Source organism: Chiroxiphia lanceolata, chromosome 21, assembly GCF_009829145.1.
Source record: "Chiroxiphia lanceolata isolate bChiLan1 chromosome 21, bChiLan1.pri, whole genome shotgun sequence".
Classification (NCBI taxonomy): domain Eukaryota; kingdom Metazoa; phylum Chordata; class Aves; order Passeriformes; family Pipridae; genus Chiroxiphia; species Chiroxiphia lanceolata.
Window position 1 is genome coordinate 7,864,070 of NC_045657.1, and position 17,489 is coordinate 7,881,558.

At 51.6% G+C, this 17,489-nt stretch overlaps 1 protein-coding gene across 1 annotated transcript in view; it reads left to right on the forward strand.

Annotated features, from left to right (window-relative positions):
• Positions 1-17,489, forward strand: part of LOC116797283 (astrotactin-2-like) — a 191,255-nt gene that overhangs the window by 96,609 nt on the left and 77,157 nt on the right. Inside the window, exons 4-5 of the mRNA XM_032708670.1 lie at positions 3,109-3,258; positions 10,329-10,436. Of these exons, the coding sequence (XP_032564561.1) occupies positions 3,109-3,258; positions 10,329-10,436 (258 nt within the window). The remainder of the gene's footprint in view (positions 1-3,108; positions 3,259-10,328; positions 10,437-17,489) is intronic.

Genomic DNA, 17,489 nt, shown 5'->3' on the forward strand with positions numbered 1-17,489 from the left:
GTAGGATTTCTTCCCATCCTTTTCTGAACAATTAAAACCTCAGAGGGCTGCTGTGGGGAGGCCCAGGTGGCAGTTTGTAGTGGACTGTTTCTCTCATGGATATGATGGACATCCCCCTAGACAGCAGGGTCCCACCAACCCCAGCAAGTGCTGTGTCTCATTCTGTTACGGTGCATGGTCTCTCCTCCCTCCCTTTTGGCACTGTTGGCAGTGCACAAAAGGCCCTCCCTTCTGCCTTCAGCCCTGCTGCTCACACAGTTGAAGCTCAGCTACCTTTCATTTGTCACTGAGAGTTTTCTCCATGCTGCTCACCCTTGTCAAACTCTGCTTGCTGAGATCATGTCAGGGAGGGTCTTTTCCCATTTCTCTTTTTCTCTCCTTTCCCTTTTGCTTTTCTTTCTTTTCCTCTTCCCTTCTTTCCTCTTCCCTTTTTTTTCTTCTCTTCCTTGTTTTACTTTTCTCCCCTCTCCTTCCCTCTCCCATTTCCTTTCTCCAAACCCCTGAGCTCAGGGGCATGGAGCAACCAAGGACATGCTGGCACACCCGAGCTGTGCAGAGCAGTGCGACACACCAACTCTTTGCTCCCATTCCTGCAGTATCTGTAGCACCATTCCAAATAGCTGGCAGCTGAAGGATCCCCTCCTCTTCCTGCAAAACTTTCCCCTTGCTTTTGGCATTTGTTCCACTGACAGGAACAGGAGCAGATGCCCTGGGATGGATGTGCCAGCGTGGTGGCCAGATGGGTATGATCACCACAGGGTCCCTGCTCCCTTCAGATGAGCAGGGACCCATGAGAGTGCTGTGACCTCGCTGTGCTTTGCTGCTCGCCGAAGGCACGGCCCTCTCCTCCTCCTCCCTCCTGTGCTCTCCTGCTGGCCTCCTTTCAGTAAATAAGCCTCAGCCGTGTGGCTCCTGAGCTCCCTGCTCCACTTCCACACATCCTGTACCACACAGCCCCGAGGTTTGGGTAACTCACCATCTGTTCACAGGGAGGCCCTGCCACGTGTGCTCCCGGGTGAAGGAGCTGTGGGGACGGGCTTCCCCCCGTGAACGTGGTGGTGGGAGGCTGAGCTGCCCTGGTGCTGCCACAGCATCATTCTCTGGCACCTCGGGTTGGATTTGTGCTGTTGGGGTGGGACTAGATTTTCTTTGGGGTCCTTTTCCTGCTCTTGATGTACTTTTTCCCTTGTGACGATGCCTGCTGGGGCATCTGACAGCACAGGATTCGGCTGTGCCTGCCGTAAACGTCGGGGGCTTTGGGGAGCTTTGTCTTTTATCTGTGGTTCCTGGGGGAGCCTGGTACTGGAAAACTGGAATACATAACATAGATGGTCCCTTAGGCACCACTCTCTCCAGAGCTCTCCCGAAATGGTTCCTACTGTTGGTGCTTACGCAGGCAGCGAGTTTGATCCTCATCTCTCTGTTGACTGGTATGGCAGCTCTGGCTGGCTGGATCCTCTCCCTCTGTCTCCCAGTACAGCAGCCCTGGCTGGATCCTCTCCCTCTGTCTCCCAGTACGGCAGTTCTGGGTGGATGGATCCTCTCCCGAGCCCTCTGGATGCACCTGTGCCTGCAGGCACAGCAGCTGATCGCCTCTCTGGTGCTCCCCCTCCCAATGGCCCCAGCAGATTTTGGAACTTTCTCTGCAGCCTGCAGGGGTAGAAAAGCACCCTGTGGTGATCTAAAGCCTCTCAACCCTGGGGAGGCTGAGGCCATTGCCTTTGGAATTTGGGAAGAAGGAAGAGGGAGCTGCTCTGTGGGCTGGTGTGGCACTGCCTGTGGCATGGGGTGCTCTGCTCCCTGTGGCATGGGTGCCTGTTGGAGGGTGCTGCAGGCTCCATGTTTAGGTCAGATCCTTGTCTAGAATTACAAATGTCTCATCCTGCATGGCCAGCTTCTCAGTCCTCCCTGAGCGGAGCTGCACCATGCTGGGAAGGGAATTGGAGTCTGTGGTCCGGAGCAGTTACGCACCCCAAGCTCACCAGGTGCCTGAGGAGCTCCATGGACATCTGATGTGTCTGGATCTGGGAAATGTGATGGGGTGATACATCAGCCTGTACCTCCTGGCAGGCAGGGAGCTCCAAGGTGCTCACTTATCCAAGCAGGATGTGACAGGGCTATAGGACTGGTGGTCCCTGCCATCTCCATGTGGGCACGCTGCAGGCAGTGGGAGCTTCTGGAGCTCATCAAAGGGACTTGGTGACTCTGGAAATGGAGACAGGACAGGGGTTATGTTCTGCTAATGAGTTTATTCAAGGAGCTGACAGAGGCCAAACCGATGTTGAACGTGGGAGACCTCTGTGTCCTGCAGGACAGACCTTTTGATCCCAAATTTCACCTTTGCTCTTTGTGAGTGGCTTCATGATTTCCCATAACTGCCCATTGGTGGGTGTGGAGCTTCAACAAAGGCCTGGGGGGATTTTTTGGTTACTGAATTCAGGCTGATGTGAGAGCAAGGAGTGGAGTTGCTTAAATATCAACAAGCTGTGATGTGCCATGAGGTGTTGCAGGAAGCTGTTTCGTGAACTTAGGTCCTGCATCCCAGTGTGTGAGTGCAGCCCCTGGAAGACCCCAAGGAATCCTACTGCAGCTCAGAGCATGCCTGGGCCAGCTGCACATTGTTTTCCTTCTTCCACCCCAGCCTTCCCTATTGCTCTGCAATCCTAAGCTTGCCTACTGGGGAGTTCTCACCCCTCCAAAAAGGCTGCCACGGTTGGGGTTTGACTCCGAACTCCTGGGGCAGAGTTAAACCTGACCCAAAGCCAGCCCAGTGCTTGGGGTGTTTTTGTGTGATTTGAACCTTCAGGCTGTAGTTCAGATAAGGGCATGATGCTTCCAAGTGCCCTGCATGCACATGGGAGAACAAGCAAAGAACAATCCAACGTTCTGGAAAGCAGCGTGGAAAACGCAATTTCCGTAAAATCACAATTTTCTTATTTCTGTGGCTTTGGCAGGACTGGGAAAGTTCTGGATGGGTCTCCGTGGGTGATGTTGGAGGGTCTTAACAGAGCTCCTGCCCCAGGCGTCGGCTCACGCTGTCCTCTGCGAGGAAGGGGGACGTGGTGGCCCTGTCCTCTTCTAACCACAGTGCCTTTGCTGGTGTTGCAGCTCCCGAGGTGACGCAGGAGACGGTGGAATCCCTGATGCAGAAGTTCAAGGAGAGCTTCCGCACCAACACGCCCATCGAGATCGGGCAGCTCCAGCCCGCGCTGCGCAGCACGTCCGTGGGGAGACGGAAACGCCGGAGCCGCCCCCGAGGTAGGATGTCGTGGGCACCACCTGCTCCCCCAGTGACCAGGTCTGCAGGAGTTTGGCTGGGGAGGAAGGAGGGAGCTCCCCCACCCTCCCTGCTGAGTGTGGGGACACCAGAGCTCCTCGGTGATGGGGTAAAGAGGGGCAAACCCCACGCAGCAACCTCAGGGTGGTGTGGTGGAGGTGCTTGGGAATCGTGTTGCATGTGTCCTCTCCATTAGATTCTGCCAGGTCTGCTGCAAGTCCAGAGTCCCTGGACTCACTGAGGTGGGAGTAAAACAGTTTCTTGGCAAGTTTCTGTTTCACAAAGGGGTGAAGTTCATTTTGGCTCTGACATCACTGGGACCTCTCTTCTTTCTGCTTTCGCAGTGCTTAGGGGTTTTTTGGACTCCAGACAGGGTGGGAGCAGCATTCTAAAGGATCTAAAGGATCAGCATTCATGGATCTAAAGGCTGTACCGTGCAAAAGGCTGTGTGGAGGGATCTGGTCCCCATTTCCACCTGTGGAGGAGAAGGGAGTTGTCAGGGTCCCTCCAGGGGTGATGGGCAGGGGGGTCCCTTGGCCATGGCCTGCCCGCTGCACTGAGGGTCTTTGTGGCAGCACTGGGAGCTGGAAAGGAAAAACTTTTCTTTCTGTTTACTATTGGTTTTCTTTTTCATTTATTTATGAGTCTGAAATGTGATCTTTTATTCTGGATACATTTTCCTGCAATACAGGCCTGGAGAGGGCTTTTCTTTATTATAGCTCTGCCCATAAATTATTCACTTAGTGTGAAGAGAATGTTCTGACTCTTTAACTGGTTTAAATTATTTGGTTTGTTTTCCAGTAGTTATTCAAATACGTGTCTCTGGATTTTAGTGCGTGTGTGGGTGGGTGCTTTTGGGGTCCACAGAGACTGTCTGGGGAAATTTCCCTGATTCCCTGCTCCAGCTTCTTTTTTTTTGTGTGTGTGTGTTTATTTCACTTTTGAACTGCCTGAAGGTAAGAAGCTTTTTGGTCACTAATGGAACAAGTCAGTTAATCCTTGCAGCTGAGCTTAGGAGGAGACACGGTTCCCAGCTGCAGGCAGAGCCTCTGGCTGTGTGGGAGCAGAGTGTGGCCCCGAGCCAGCCTGGCTTGTCCCCAATCTCTGGGGACATCCCTCACCCCATTTCCCACCTCCCCAGGATTCCTCTGCCTATTAGTGGCCACGGGAATAGTCTCTGGATACCAGGACAAGAGCACCCTTGGTCATTCTGCATTTCTCCCCAACTGGTGTTTCCTCTATGTGAGAGTTGGAGATTTGTTTGTACGTAACACGTGTGTGGCATGAGGAGTCCAAGACATAATATATACCATGGGCTTCAGGAGGGGACCCTGAATTCCAGTGTCCCCACCTACAGGATGCCTCAGCAGCATGCCCTAGAGAAGAGATTTTAAGGTCTCAAATCATCACAAATCAGTGAGCAGCCCCAAAAAGCCAGCCAGTCCCAGTGTCTCCAGTGGAGTTCTCGCTCCCTAAAGCCCCATCCCACCCATCCTCTTTTCCCAGTTTCTCTTTGCCTGTGGAAGTAGTGGCCAGACGCTGCTGCTGAGCTGATCCATGCCTTTTCCTGCCTTTTCCCTAGCCTCTCCTGAGCCAGAGGTTTTGTTTTTACAGCCTGTGGTTACCTGTCCTTCCGGAAGGCAAGCGGCTGGAGTGCGAGCGAGCACTCAGGTTAAAGGATGATACCACAAATCAGGATGTTTTCGTTTTCCATCCAACTGCAAACACAAACCCTTTGCCTCATTAATCCATTGCAATTCAGGAGAGGGTTTTTTTTTTCCTCCCCTTAAATGAAATTGTCCATTTGGGATACATTTATTTCCTCCTAACGGCCGCATGACAGTTCCGCTGATGGAGCTTGCATCCAACTTTGTTCCTGGGTAGTGACAAGTCGGCCTGATGGATGCCTGAGTGTAATTATTTTCTTGTGGTTTGATTTAATTAATGCTTAACCTCATCAGAGCCCTACAGCTGGAGCGCTCTCCCCACAGGAACCGTGCACAGCAGAAGGATCTCCTCCTTTATGGAAAGGCTCTGAAAGGGTTTCCGAGTGCTGCTCCTTCAGGACGATGGGATAAACCATCCAAACCAGAAAACAAACAACCCAACCCGCCAGCACAAGGAAAACAAATCTGGGATCAACTTTGTTTTGCTTCACTTCTCTGCACTGAGTGTGTTTAAAGTGCTGCCCATTGCTCATCATTAAATCTGGTCCTGTGCTGAGTGTTTCCAGCAGCTCTAGGAAAGGGATATTTTTCCAAGTACATTGACTTTAAAAAAAAAAACCAAAACAACACCACCTTCTTCATTTACAGTGCTATATAACTTCATTTTGTCTAATGCCTCTTTCATACAACCTCTCTCCCTAAACACTTCGACTGAGTGAAGTGTGTTTAGAGGTTATAAATAATAGAGGGAGAGTGAGGATGGTGAGAGCCGAGGGGCAGGAGGGGTGGGCTGGAAGTAGGAGATCTCCATGGGGGCTGGCAGTGCTGGAGGAAAGGATGCTGAGTCTGAGAGCGTTTATGGTTCCCAAAATGCAGCCAGGTGGTAGGCAGACATCCCAACCTGGCTGCACCAGAACTGGGAAGTGATGCCCTGGGAAACACGGGGAGAGGCAGCAGGGCAGGGACTGAGGGTGGGGATTTGGCCAATGGACCACCCTGAGTGTGTGGACGCAGGGGCTGGGTGGGACGTTGGCATGTGGGGCTGGGGGGTGGCCTTGGGGTAGCTGGTGTGTGCAGAGAGGGGGTCTGGTGCCCTCTCCTGGGGCAGGGCTTTAAAAGCACCCTGGATTTGGGAAGAAATAACCCATAAAGATCCTTCTCCTCAAACACTATGTGCTGTTTATCAGGATGTGCTGCAACAGTGGGGCTGCAGCTTCTTGTGGTTTGGAGGTCTTGGCTGTGCCCTGAGTGACCCAAAGTTCCCTGAGGAAGGAGAGTTGGAACTCATCTGGGCTCATCCATAGTCCCTGCTTTTGCCAGGACACCTCTGCCTCCTCCTCACTCTGTCCATCTGCCCTGTGGTGCCTGTGGAGCATCATGTTTTGCAGGAAAGGCTTTTTGAGGCTTTAGCCAGGAACTTTTGCCTCCTCTGAGTCAAAGTATCACGTCCAGATCTCTGAGTTGTCCTTGGTGAAAATAAAACCCTTCACAACTGTGCAAGGGCTGCTGTCTGGGAGCATTCCAAGTAGAAGCCATGGGACCATCACCTTGTTGTTGCACCACCCACAGTGGTGGGTTTTTTGGCTATAGACAGAAGGAAAAGGGACAATAAATGAGGAGGAAGAGCCTTCCTCAGCTGAAGCAGTGTGTGTGAATGTACCCCTGCCACAGGGCACTTAATTTTAAAGGGCTTCTCTTCTTTATCCTTTTTTTTACATTGACTGGGTAAGTTTCAAACACGAATGTTCGTGTATTTATTTTTTTTTTTGGTCCCTAAATCTGTATCTAACTTACCTTTCTCTGGCCGCATTTAGTTTTTCAGTTGGCTGGTGCTCTTTTCAGTGTTAAATTAATTAAACTGAAAATTCTCACTTAGCTAATTGCATTGCTCTGCACAGCCCTGCCAGCCCTTAGTGCATGGACCTTGCCACCGTGCTGGCATGATGGGGAGGGCACTCCTCATCCAGCTTTTACTGGGAAGCTTGGAAGCAGAGAAGCTTGTTGAACACCCAGGAGACTGTGCTGCGTGGGGCAAGTGATCGTGGACCAGAGTGAACCCAACACGGTCGAGCAGGGAGGTTGTGGGTCTTGAACTCTGTGATATGTGCAGGGTTTGGCCCTTTTCCTGGAGGGAAGGGGTGCAGAAACTCCTTTTTCAATTGACAGTGGTTGCAGGGCAGGGGGATGCGTAAAGATGTCACCCAGGTTGGCACCACTGGGGACAAAAACAAGCTCCCACTTCCATTTTAACATGCAGATTAAGTAGTTGAGGTCAATTTGGCCTCAGACAGGAGTTATCCAAATAGCTCCTGTTACTTATTTTGTTATTTTAACGCTATTTTGGTTTGTTTTGCCTCCATAGTTATTTTCCTAAGATGCTCTGTGACCTACTGGCTTTGGGGAAAGGATTAAAAATGTCAGGTTTGCTTTTTATTTCCTCATTAATGCCAGAAACTCACTTTTAAAAAAAACATACACGTGGCTTTTTTAGCTAACAGAATTCTTTGGGGATAACGGAGCCTCTGATTCCTGAATTTTATTTCCTTAGTCCCCACTCGGCATTAAAGCTACCACCTTTAATTACACCCTAACGAGGTGTTTGCCTTGGCGCCCCGCCTTGCTCCCCACTAAATTAATGTTGCACTCAGAACAAGTGCCCTGCCCGGGTGCCTGGCTGAGCTGAGATCTATTTGAACGGATTAACGAGTTTGTAAATCTGCAAACAGGATTAGAAACAAGAGCATCTTCTTTGAGCTCCCCCTCCTCACCCCCCGCTGCCTGGGGGCTGAGCCATGCAGGAGACAGGGGTGTGAGCGAGGAAGGGGAGCTTTGTTTTCTCTCCAGTCTAAATAGCAGGAGTGAACTGTGTGTAAAGGGGGTGTAACTCCTTGGAGGAGTCACTGGAGAGAGCTGCTGGTGCATTACGAGTACCCAGTGCTGCAAAGTTGCCATTTCCCTGTTCTTTTAAGCATCTTATTCCACTTTGTAATCGGTTGCAGTGATTAGGGTATTTTTTTTTCTGATACTTGGTGGTTTTCTCCATGTTTTTAAAGGAAAAGGAATGCTGACCAGGCAGGGCTGCTTGTCTTTAACTGGATGCTGTCCTTATTCATCCCCATCACCTGCATGTGGGTGCTCTCTGCTGTGAGCATCCTCAGCCCCATCATGTGATTATCCTGGGCCCGTGTCTTGGCAGCAAGCTGCAGCTGAGGCTGGTTGTTGAGCTGGGTCAGTAGGCATTGCCCCAGTTGTGAATGTCTCACAGGGGTCATTCAGCAAGATTTTGGGGCGAGTTAAACATGAAATCAAGTTTACAGCAGGATTGGTTGAGGATTAGCGTTCCTGCATCCTCCAGGTTGCCTCAGCTGGGTTCCAGGACCCCTAAAACCACCACCAAGATGTGTTCTGGCATCTTTGGTAACACAGAGGAATAAAAGCACATCCCTGGCAGCCGTGTCCCTGCCCTGGGCTCGTGTTTCCAGGCTGACCTCTGCCACTGCATGTAGGGTCAGAGGAGACGTTTCCTCTCCGGGCTGGGGACCGGCACTGGGTCTCCTGACTCCTGTATTTATACATCCTGCGCAGTGCTGGGTAATCAGAAAATGCAATATCGCTGTCACCAGCTCTCTGAAGACATCCAGCCTGAGTAATTTAACATGTCAGCTCCATCCATCACGGAGACGCAGCCGGCAAACAAACGCGGAGCGGCCGGCGGGGGCTGGGCCGGTGGCGGTGGAGCAGCTGCTGCCTGTGCCACTGCCCAGTCCCCTCGGCGGGGGGGTGAGAGCAGAGAGAGCACTGGATCGCTGCCTCTGTCCACCCCAGCCATCTGCCTATCCAAAAGGGGCCAGGTCTGGTGCATGGGAAGGTGGCAGAGGGATGCACCGTGTCCTTCCTGCGCAGGCAGCAGCCAGGTCCCTTTCCCAGGCAGAGATGGCTGTGCTGAGCTCCTGGGGAAAAAACCCTCCTGCAGCTGGTCTCTGTCTTCCAGCCCTGGACACTGTGGCTGCAAAGGGGCCCAGGGCAGCCCCTTCTCAGAGAGAATGGGATGTGCAGTAGGGCTGCAGCCCTGGCTGGTTGCCCAAGGGCCTGTGTTCGAAGCCCAGATTAATTAAGATTTTTCTCGCTGATGTGAATAAGCCTGATTGGTTTTACCACTCCGCTGTGCCTTTCAAACCCCCAGCCCCTGGGTGTGGGTGTATCATGGCACTGGATGTTTGCTGTGTTGTTTGTATCTGAGGAGGGGCTGATGGTGGGTTATGGTTTGGGGTGTGAGTCTATAAACCCAGCAGCCCACATTTCCAAGCACTAAACGCTGCTGTGTTTAAGCAGTGACCCCTCCTGCTGCTTTCAGGAGGAGCCTCTTCCTACCCCTCTGCTAAGACACCCCCTCACCCGCTCTGAGGGCACTTCTTGGCCAGCTGAGGGCATGGGCAGGGCAGGAGCCACGTGTGGAGCTCCCAGTCTCCCGCTGGCTCCTGCCAGCCACCTCTCATCGCGGTGATTAAAGATTTCAGAGGGCAGAAGGCATCGCTCATTTTCTGTTCTCCTGCCAAGAAATGGGGAAATGGTGCTTCTGCCTAGAATAAAGGATTTTTTAAAAACAGTAAAATATTTTAATGGCAGTTTAAAGGGCCACTGTCAACCCCCAGAGGCCTCTTTGCTTTAAACTCTGCAAGGATTGAAGGACTTCTGCCAGTTAAAGTCTGCGTCACTTTTAAAGCATCCATCACTCCTTGGTGTGTCCGGGGCTGAAGCCAACTGGGCTCCTCCTGCATCCTGCTCCATATCCAGCCCGGAGAGGAGGATGCCAGGTAAACCATGGGCCAGCCCTGCTCCTGTCAGTCCTGGCCACTGCAGGAACATGTGCTGCTGGTTGCCATGGTGAGCTGGGGGAGCAGATGGGCCAAAGTAGGTGATGAGGGAGAGAAGTGGGACCTTTGCCATGCAGTGGGGTCATGGGTGCCCCTCAAGTGCTGTGTTCCCCATGTACTGCTTGTCCCTGCTGGGTTTGCTTTGAAGCAAACACCTAAAATTCACTGTACTTCACTGTGTCCTTGAGGAGAGCAGCTGCTACACTCAGGGCTTTCCTTTGTAAATACCCTGAAATACATTTATATTTTGCATTCTTGAGGGTAGAAAGCATCTTCTTACGTTCACATCACAACTGGCATCATGGAGTCTTGATTTTTGATGAGGGCAATTAGGAACCAGTGAAATCATGAGTGGCAAAAGTCTCTGGTCACTTCTGCTGACCCCAAGTAGAGCCATCTTAGTGAGGAGCAGTGGATTCTGGCCAAATCCGGCATCTCTGCCGAGGAGCTTCTCCTGCTGCTGAGCATCCCAGCTGACAGGGCTGATTTTTTCCTCTCTGTTGCTTGCAGGTGGGATCGGGTTTGGACGTGCCAAAGGAAACTCTGGCTCAGAGGCAGATGATGAAACCCAGCTCACCTTCTACACGGAGCAGTATCGGAGTCGGAGACGAAGCAAAGGTACAAAATGACACAGTGATTGCACATGGGGGAAAAAATGGTTGAGCACCTTGATTGTTCCCATGGGTGATGGTGTCTGACATTGCCTGAGTCTAAAGGACGGCCATACCAGTCTGTGGTGGTAAGGCATCCCAAGATGTGCTGTCTGTGTGATGCAGCACCGTGCAGGAGCCATAAATCATGTTTCCCGGTGATGTTGCTGAGGTTCTGGGTTTCTTTGATGGTTTCTAATATCAGTTTTCTTCCACGTGCCCTGGCACTTCCCCAAAGCTGCACCAGCAGGGAGTGATTGTGTCCGTCATCATCCTGGCGCCAGTGCAGCTGTCAGGGCTGGTCACCTTGGCAATTCCTTGCTCCAAACTCCCGTTTTCTGCCCTTTATTTCCCATGCAAAGCATCCGTTGGATGAAAGTTTCCTGGCCTTCCTCTTGGCACAAAGGCAATTAAAAGGAACAAATTCAAAATGAGGGTTGGGGCAGGGATTTGTAGACCAAAGTCCCCTCAGGCTCTTTTGTGAGTTAGAGAAGCTGAGAAACTGAAATATCATCTGCAGTTTGAAATGAGTGCCCGCGTTTCCTGCGGTCACATCACGCTGGATCGTTTTTGTTCGGGACTCTCGGCCCGAGCTGTTTGGCAGAGGGGAGGACGAGCCTTGCTGCTGCTGCTGCTGTGTTTGAAAAATCACAGTCGGGAAATAACTCCGTTGGGAAGCAATTTAAAAACCCGCACAGTGGGCCTGCTCCCTCCATTTGTTTTGTGCATGAAACCGGGCCTCGGCGCAGCGCAGCAGCCAGATAGATGCCGGTACCCACCATGGCACACACGGCCCCATTTGTTTCCATGATGAGCCATTCCCATAAATGCTCTCCCAATGTGTTTATTTGAATGTGAAATTACCTCAGCACCTCTGATCAGCTCGGTGGTTGCACACGGGAATGAACACGCGCGCGCACAGGGGTGCACTGCATTTGTTCCCGCTGAAAGGCTGGGCCTTCAATTTTATAGTTTTTTGAGGTTTTTTTTTTCTCTTTTCCGTGTGTTTTAGAACCATGAGAAATTATCGCTGAGTTTAAAATGAGATGAGTTTAAAATGATGAAAAGCAGGGAGAGGAGTCGTGAGTTAAAAGTTACCTGTTGCAGTATGAACACAGCTCCATTCAGGGGAAAATTATAGAATCAGAATCACAGACTGTTTTGGGTTGGAAGGGACCTTAAAGACCTTCTTGTTCCAACCCCCCTGCCATGTGCAGGGACACTTCCACTGGACCAGGTTACTTAGACCCCAGCCAACCTGGCCTAGGATGCTCCCAGGGATGGGGCACCACATCTTCTCTGGGCAGCCTGTGGCAGTGTCTCACCACCCTCTCAGGGAAGAGTTTCTTCCCAATATCCAATCTAACCCTGTCAGTGTGAAACTCTTCCCCCTTGTCCTGTCACTATATAGCCTTGTCCAAAGTCCCCCTCCAGCTCTCTTGTAGGCTCCCTTCAGGAACCAGAAAGCTACAATAAGGTCTTCCAAACCCTTCTCTTTTCCAGGCTGAACAGCCCCAACTCTCTCAGCCTTTCCTCATAGGAGAGGTGCTCCATCCCTCTAATCATCTTTGTGGCTGTGTGAGAGAAGGAAGAAATGATTGTATTGCAAACAGGGACAAAAGAAATGGTCCCAAAACAGGGACAGGGGGTAAATTTCCTGAGTACTGGAATAGTGTTTTTCAAGGAGTTATTCTACAATACTTGGCTGGATGTGAAAGCCCTGGAGTACTTTGGAAAAGTCACTGAAGTTTGGGTTTTTTTCAGCTTCCAGTAGAGAAAGGGGTGATGGTGTGCGAGGAAAGTGTGGAAAATTGTGTTTTAATGAAAAGCAGATAAATCTTTGCAGGGCTGCCTTGACGCCATTCCCCCAGGTCAAGTGCTCTGCCAGCCTCTTGAAAAGCACTCGTACTTGATGCCAGGTACAAAGATATCCTTATCAACGTATGTGTTGGGTTTGGGTTGTTTGTTTAAGCTTCCTGGTAGGGCAAATATAAATGAATAGGATAGATGAATGGCAAGAATTCCTTTCTTTTCCTGTGAATAAGCTGTTGTTCACCTGGGCAGCTTTGATGGCTGGGTTTGAAGGGAATTCAGGAGGCAGAGCTGCCTCGCGCCGTTGCACGGAGCTGGATGTTAGATCTGCGTTAGCGTTTGAGCAATGCTGTGAGAACCTGGTTTGTTCGTGTTCACTGGTGGCTAACGGAGGGAATTGTCTTGCATAAAGTCCCCATTGTACTACCCCTCCTGTCTAGCTAAATTTTGCCATCGCTGCGTCCTTGAAAAGAATTTTCTATTATCTTTTCATTGACTCCTCTCTCCCCCATGGAAGCAAAGCAATAGCGCAGTGGGAAGTCCTAGTACCAAACTCATAATTACAAGTTCAGCCAAGATCCATAATTGGACGGGCTCGTAACTCTAATAGAGAAGGATGCGTCGTCAGATACAGTTAATTCTTACAATGATGTTCCCATATTGATTTTGCTGTGCTTGCGTGTCGTTGCAGGTGCTGTCAGATAGTTATCAGGTCCAAGGAGAGAGATTCCTTGGGGTTTCTCTCCTCGGATGAAGTTTTGCAGGATTGAGCCTAATTACTGGTACTGTCAAGGCATTGATCCCAGACTGTGGGAGGGGAGTTGCCACTTATGTGGTGCACAGGTTTGGTTGTATTTGAGCTTGGTTGAAGCTGGCTGGTTAAGTGGTTGTGTGTCTCCTGGAGAAAGAGGACAGCAGGTTCTGTAGTGCCTTGGCAAGGTTTGTTGAAGGGACATTCCTACAGGTCAGTATGAGCAAGGGAGAGCTTGTTCTGTTAGCTCAGGAGCAGCAGACCCGTTGATACCTGGTTTTCAGTGGTGGAATACATGGAGAAGTCTGATCAGTCCAGGTATGGAGTCAGGGGTGGCTGAGGCATCATCTTCTGTGCTCCCAGCACACTGCACCACTCATCCTCCCAGCTTCTAGGTCTGTGGGGTGCCCTTACACTTATATTCCCTTGTCTTTGGGAAGTCCAGAGACATTACAGGGGAGGAGAATGTAAGAAATAACGCAGAGGACACCTTCCTGTGGAGCTGTTGGGCTCAGCCCCATCTCTGGGATTTGAGCTGGGAGAGGCAATGCAGGTCAGCAGTGTTCCTGGGGAGCTGGGTCATACCTAGAAGTGCTCTGTTCATACCCATCTTCAGTGAGACATCTCTTCTCTTTGCCATGGCCCCTGTCTGTGCCCATGCCAGCTCTCCACCCTCTGCTTATTTTTGAGGGATCAGTATAAACTCTGCTCTAATGGCAGCACCGACAGCAGGGCTGACATGTAGTCTTAAGGGAGCTGGAATTTGGACTGTTTTTCCAAGTGAAACAAGTCCTGAGAGAAGCTCTGTGCTCAGGGGCTGGAGGGACCCTCAGCTGGGTCCAGGGATGCTCCTTCCTGCTGACCCTCAGTACTGACTCCTTGAGATTTTCCAGAAATCAGATTTTATTGCAACCTGATTTGCAACAGGTTTGTGCACTCCAAGGCTCTGCTTTTCATGGGGGCTGGCTCTCCCCTTTCCCACCCTCATGGGAGAATCTCGAAACACAGGAACCTCTTTGCATGTTGGCTGTGGTACACAGATGGCTCTTGTCTCCTGGGCTGTCTGTCATTGCACATTTCACCAGCATTGAAGTCTTGTGAGGGAGAACCTACCAGTGTTGTAAAGATGTGAATCCACACCCCCCGCTGTCCATCACAGCCGATATCAAAGCTTTGATACTTAGTTCCTCTCTCTGGAGCAGGGTGGGATGTGTTCAGTCAGGTCACCCTCTGAGTTTGAGAGAAAAATATAGTAGCAAAAGTCACCCTAAACCAAGGAGGCAGAGCCCTGTGCCTGAGGCAGAGCCCTGTACACAAACCTCACTTGTGCGTCACTCCTGCTCCGTCCCCCTTGCCCCGGGGCGGTGTTTGCCTCCTGCCCAGCAAAATATATTCAGCTCCAGGTCTGAGTGTGCAGTCCCAAGCTCTCCTGGTGACAGGCAGCCCAGTGGCTGGTCAGATAAAGATGAGGGGAAGAAGCAGCATTGTAACTCCAAGGTCGTACTAGGGTCTGTATCTGGCTCATTAAGGACTCAGTGAATCTAATGAGCCCCTCCTTGCTGGAGGGGAGGCAAAAGTGAGTTTTCCCCACCTCCCTCTGCTTTCTCAGGCCACAGAGCAGCTGCTCTGTAACACAGAAACGTGCAGCAGATGCTGTGCAGCTCCCTGGGTTGGGGGTAACTGAGGCAGGGAAAGTGATGGCATCATATGGAGACCCTGCAAGGGGCTGAGCCATCCCAAGCCAATTTGTCTGGGAGATCCAGAGACTCTGTGCCCTCTCCTGCAGCCTAGATGTTGTCTGAGCCCCTCAGCCCCGCTGGGAGCCCCTGTATCCCAGCCCCTGGGACCTGCCAGGGGTCTTTGCAGCTGCAGGCAAACCCCTGGATTGCTGGAAACCCAGATACAAAGTGGAGCGTGGGATTCAAAGCAATGCTGTTGCTCTCGTGATGGTTGAGATGTACCAGAGGGCACCTGGCACAGTGTCCACCTCTCTGGGGGGTCTCCTGGAATGTCCTCTGCTGACTGTTGCTCCTCAGGTAAGCTCTGGCATCTGTTTCAGCCTGAGCTGGACCACCCTGAGCCCACTCCCCCACGCTGGGGTCTGGGATTGCTTCACTCCTCTCAGCATCACCTCTGTTGCAGCCTGTTAAAAGAGGAAAGGGGGAAGTACCCACCCAGTTTTCATGCGTAGCTGTTGTTGAGATGGTACCTTCCCATCCCAGGAGAGCTCCCCACCACCCCAGGGAAGGGAGGACTTGGTTTTGGGATGCTCCTCAGCTGAGGTCTCCATGAACAAGGCACCTGGCTGTTCCCATATCACGCAGGAATGGTTTTGACAAATTAACAGAGTTCAATTATGTACCTTGGATTGGTGTCAACCACACGGGTGTGCACGTGTGTGTGTGCTGGGCTGGCTGGCGGAGCCTTCTGAGGGCTGTTAGAGAAATGAGAAGCTGAGCTTTGATCTGCCTCTGTATTTGGTGTTTAAAACAAGGCCTTTTATAAGGGAATATTAGGTATTCGGAGTCTGCTACATATGAGGAAGCTTCGCTTTGATCCTCTCCCGTCTCCAGAGGCAGCAGGCACTTATTATTTCATGGGGAACTAAATGGAGTGCAGAATGAAATTTGGGTACCATTCTCTGTGCTCTGCCAGTGCCCCTGGCCTCGCTGGGGCTGAGCAAACGCCGTGGGCAGCACGTGCACCAGCTCTGCTGTGCTCCTCAGGGAAGTGTCCCCCAGGTCGGCCCTGGGCTTGACTCACCTTCAAACTAGGGGAGATGCTGTTGGGAATCGAGTGAGAGACAAAAGGCGATAAAGCAAACATGTCAATTTGGGTTGTTTGCAGGAGCATGAGGGAGGAATGAGTCTGGTGCTGTCTGTCTGTGCCCGGGGAGCTTCTCCCTCTCTGGCAGCCGTGTGCCCATCCCCTCCACACGTGGCCAGCGCATGGCACAGACAGGTTAGAGTTCCCTGGGAAGGGTACACAAAGCAGGGACAGATGGACAGGTCAGTGCTGGTGTTTGGTGCACATCCAGCTGGTTCGTGGCATGTGGAGCCTTGCTGCTCCTGACCAGGGAGGAGCACCCTAGAGGGGACCTGGACATCCCCAAATCTCAGGGATGAGGTACTGTCATGATACAGGTCTTGTCTTTACCCCTCAGAGCACTGGGGTCCATCCCGCCAGGCTACAGCACAGCCCTGCCCACACCACTGTGGTGCCCAGGGCAGTGGTGCCAATGGGGAATGCTGCTCATTTCCAACCCTTCTTAGCCCTCTGTCTTGGATGCTGCTTTTCCAGCGAGCAAACAAGGGTGGTGCTTTTGCATGATGGCTTATTTTGTCCACAGAGCAATGAGGTACTGCAACAACACATAAAACCCTTCCTGAGCCTCTCTTCATCCCTGCTAGACTGCCTGTGCAGGGAGGCTTGGCTGGGGTTGCTCCAGCCACCTCTTTGCTCCTTAAATCCCCGGTGGCTGTAGGTGTGGGGGTGCACACACGCTCCTGTCCATGCCCAGGGAACTGAACTGTTGGGAGAGGGGCTGCAGTGGGAAGCTGGAGCTGAGCAGCAGAAGGGTCTGCAAGTAAAGTGGTGGTGGAGCTGTGGTGGCTGCAGGCTCTTTAACTTCCTCGGACTGTGCTGGAGATAAAGGCTTTTACATCTGTTCCTGGAGGCAGTGCGGCTCTTCCCATTTATTTATTTATTTTCCGATTGTATCTGATACAGCCTCGGCGAGTAATTGAGTGTTTGAGAGTGAAAAATTATCTCTCCGGCTTGGCCCTTATCTTGACAGCAAAGCAGCACTTTTAATTTAATTTTGTTCAGAGCATGTGGGTAACAAATTTCACTAATCGCTCTGCTGTCGCCCTCCGCATGGTAACGAGTCTCTTGTTTCCCAGGAAGCAGAACATAAACACGGTGCTGGATGCAGGCGGGAGGAGGGCGAGGGTTACTGCTTCATGGAAAATGAAGATGTGTCTTGTTGCGGATGCTCAGCGTGCCCGTGGCACGATGGATTTGTCTCCTTGGCTGGAGCAGGGAAGGAAGCAGGGGGTGGTGGATGTCATGCTCATACTTCCCTGATGCTTGGCTGGGAGGGGGGAAACTGAGGCACGGAGGGATGTGCCCCAGCACCAGGGAGATGTTGCAGAGCAGAAATTTTTATTCCCTTTCCTGTTGTTCAGTTTGCATCTATTCCAAAAAATAACGGACGCGATAGAAAGGTGGTTTGGTTTGGGATTTTTTTTTTTTTTTTTGAGATTCCAACCCAATTCCCACATCCCAGCTCTGCCTGCAGGGTGACAATGGGAGGATGGGCAGCGTGCTGGGTCCTTGGGTATCTCTTGCCACCAGGTCCTGAGACATCTGCCAGATCCTGAGCCCTTCCAGACATCCTGGTCTCCATCACTGCTCTCTCCTGGTCTCCAAAATCAGTTCGGCTGTCTGTCCAGCTCT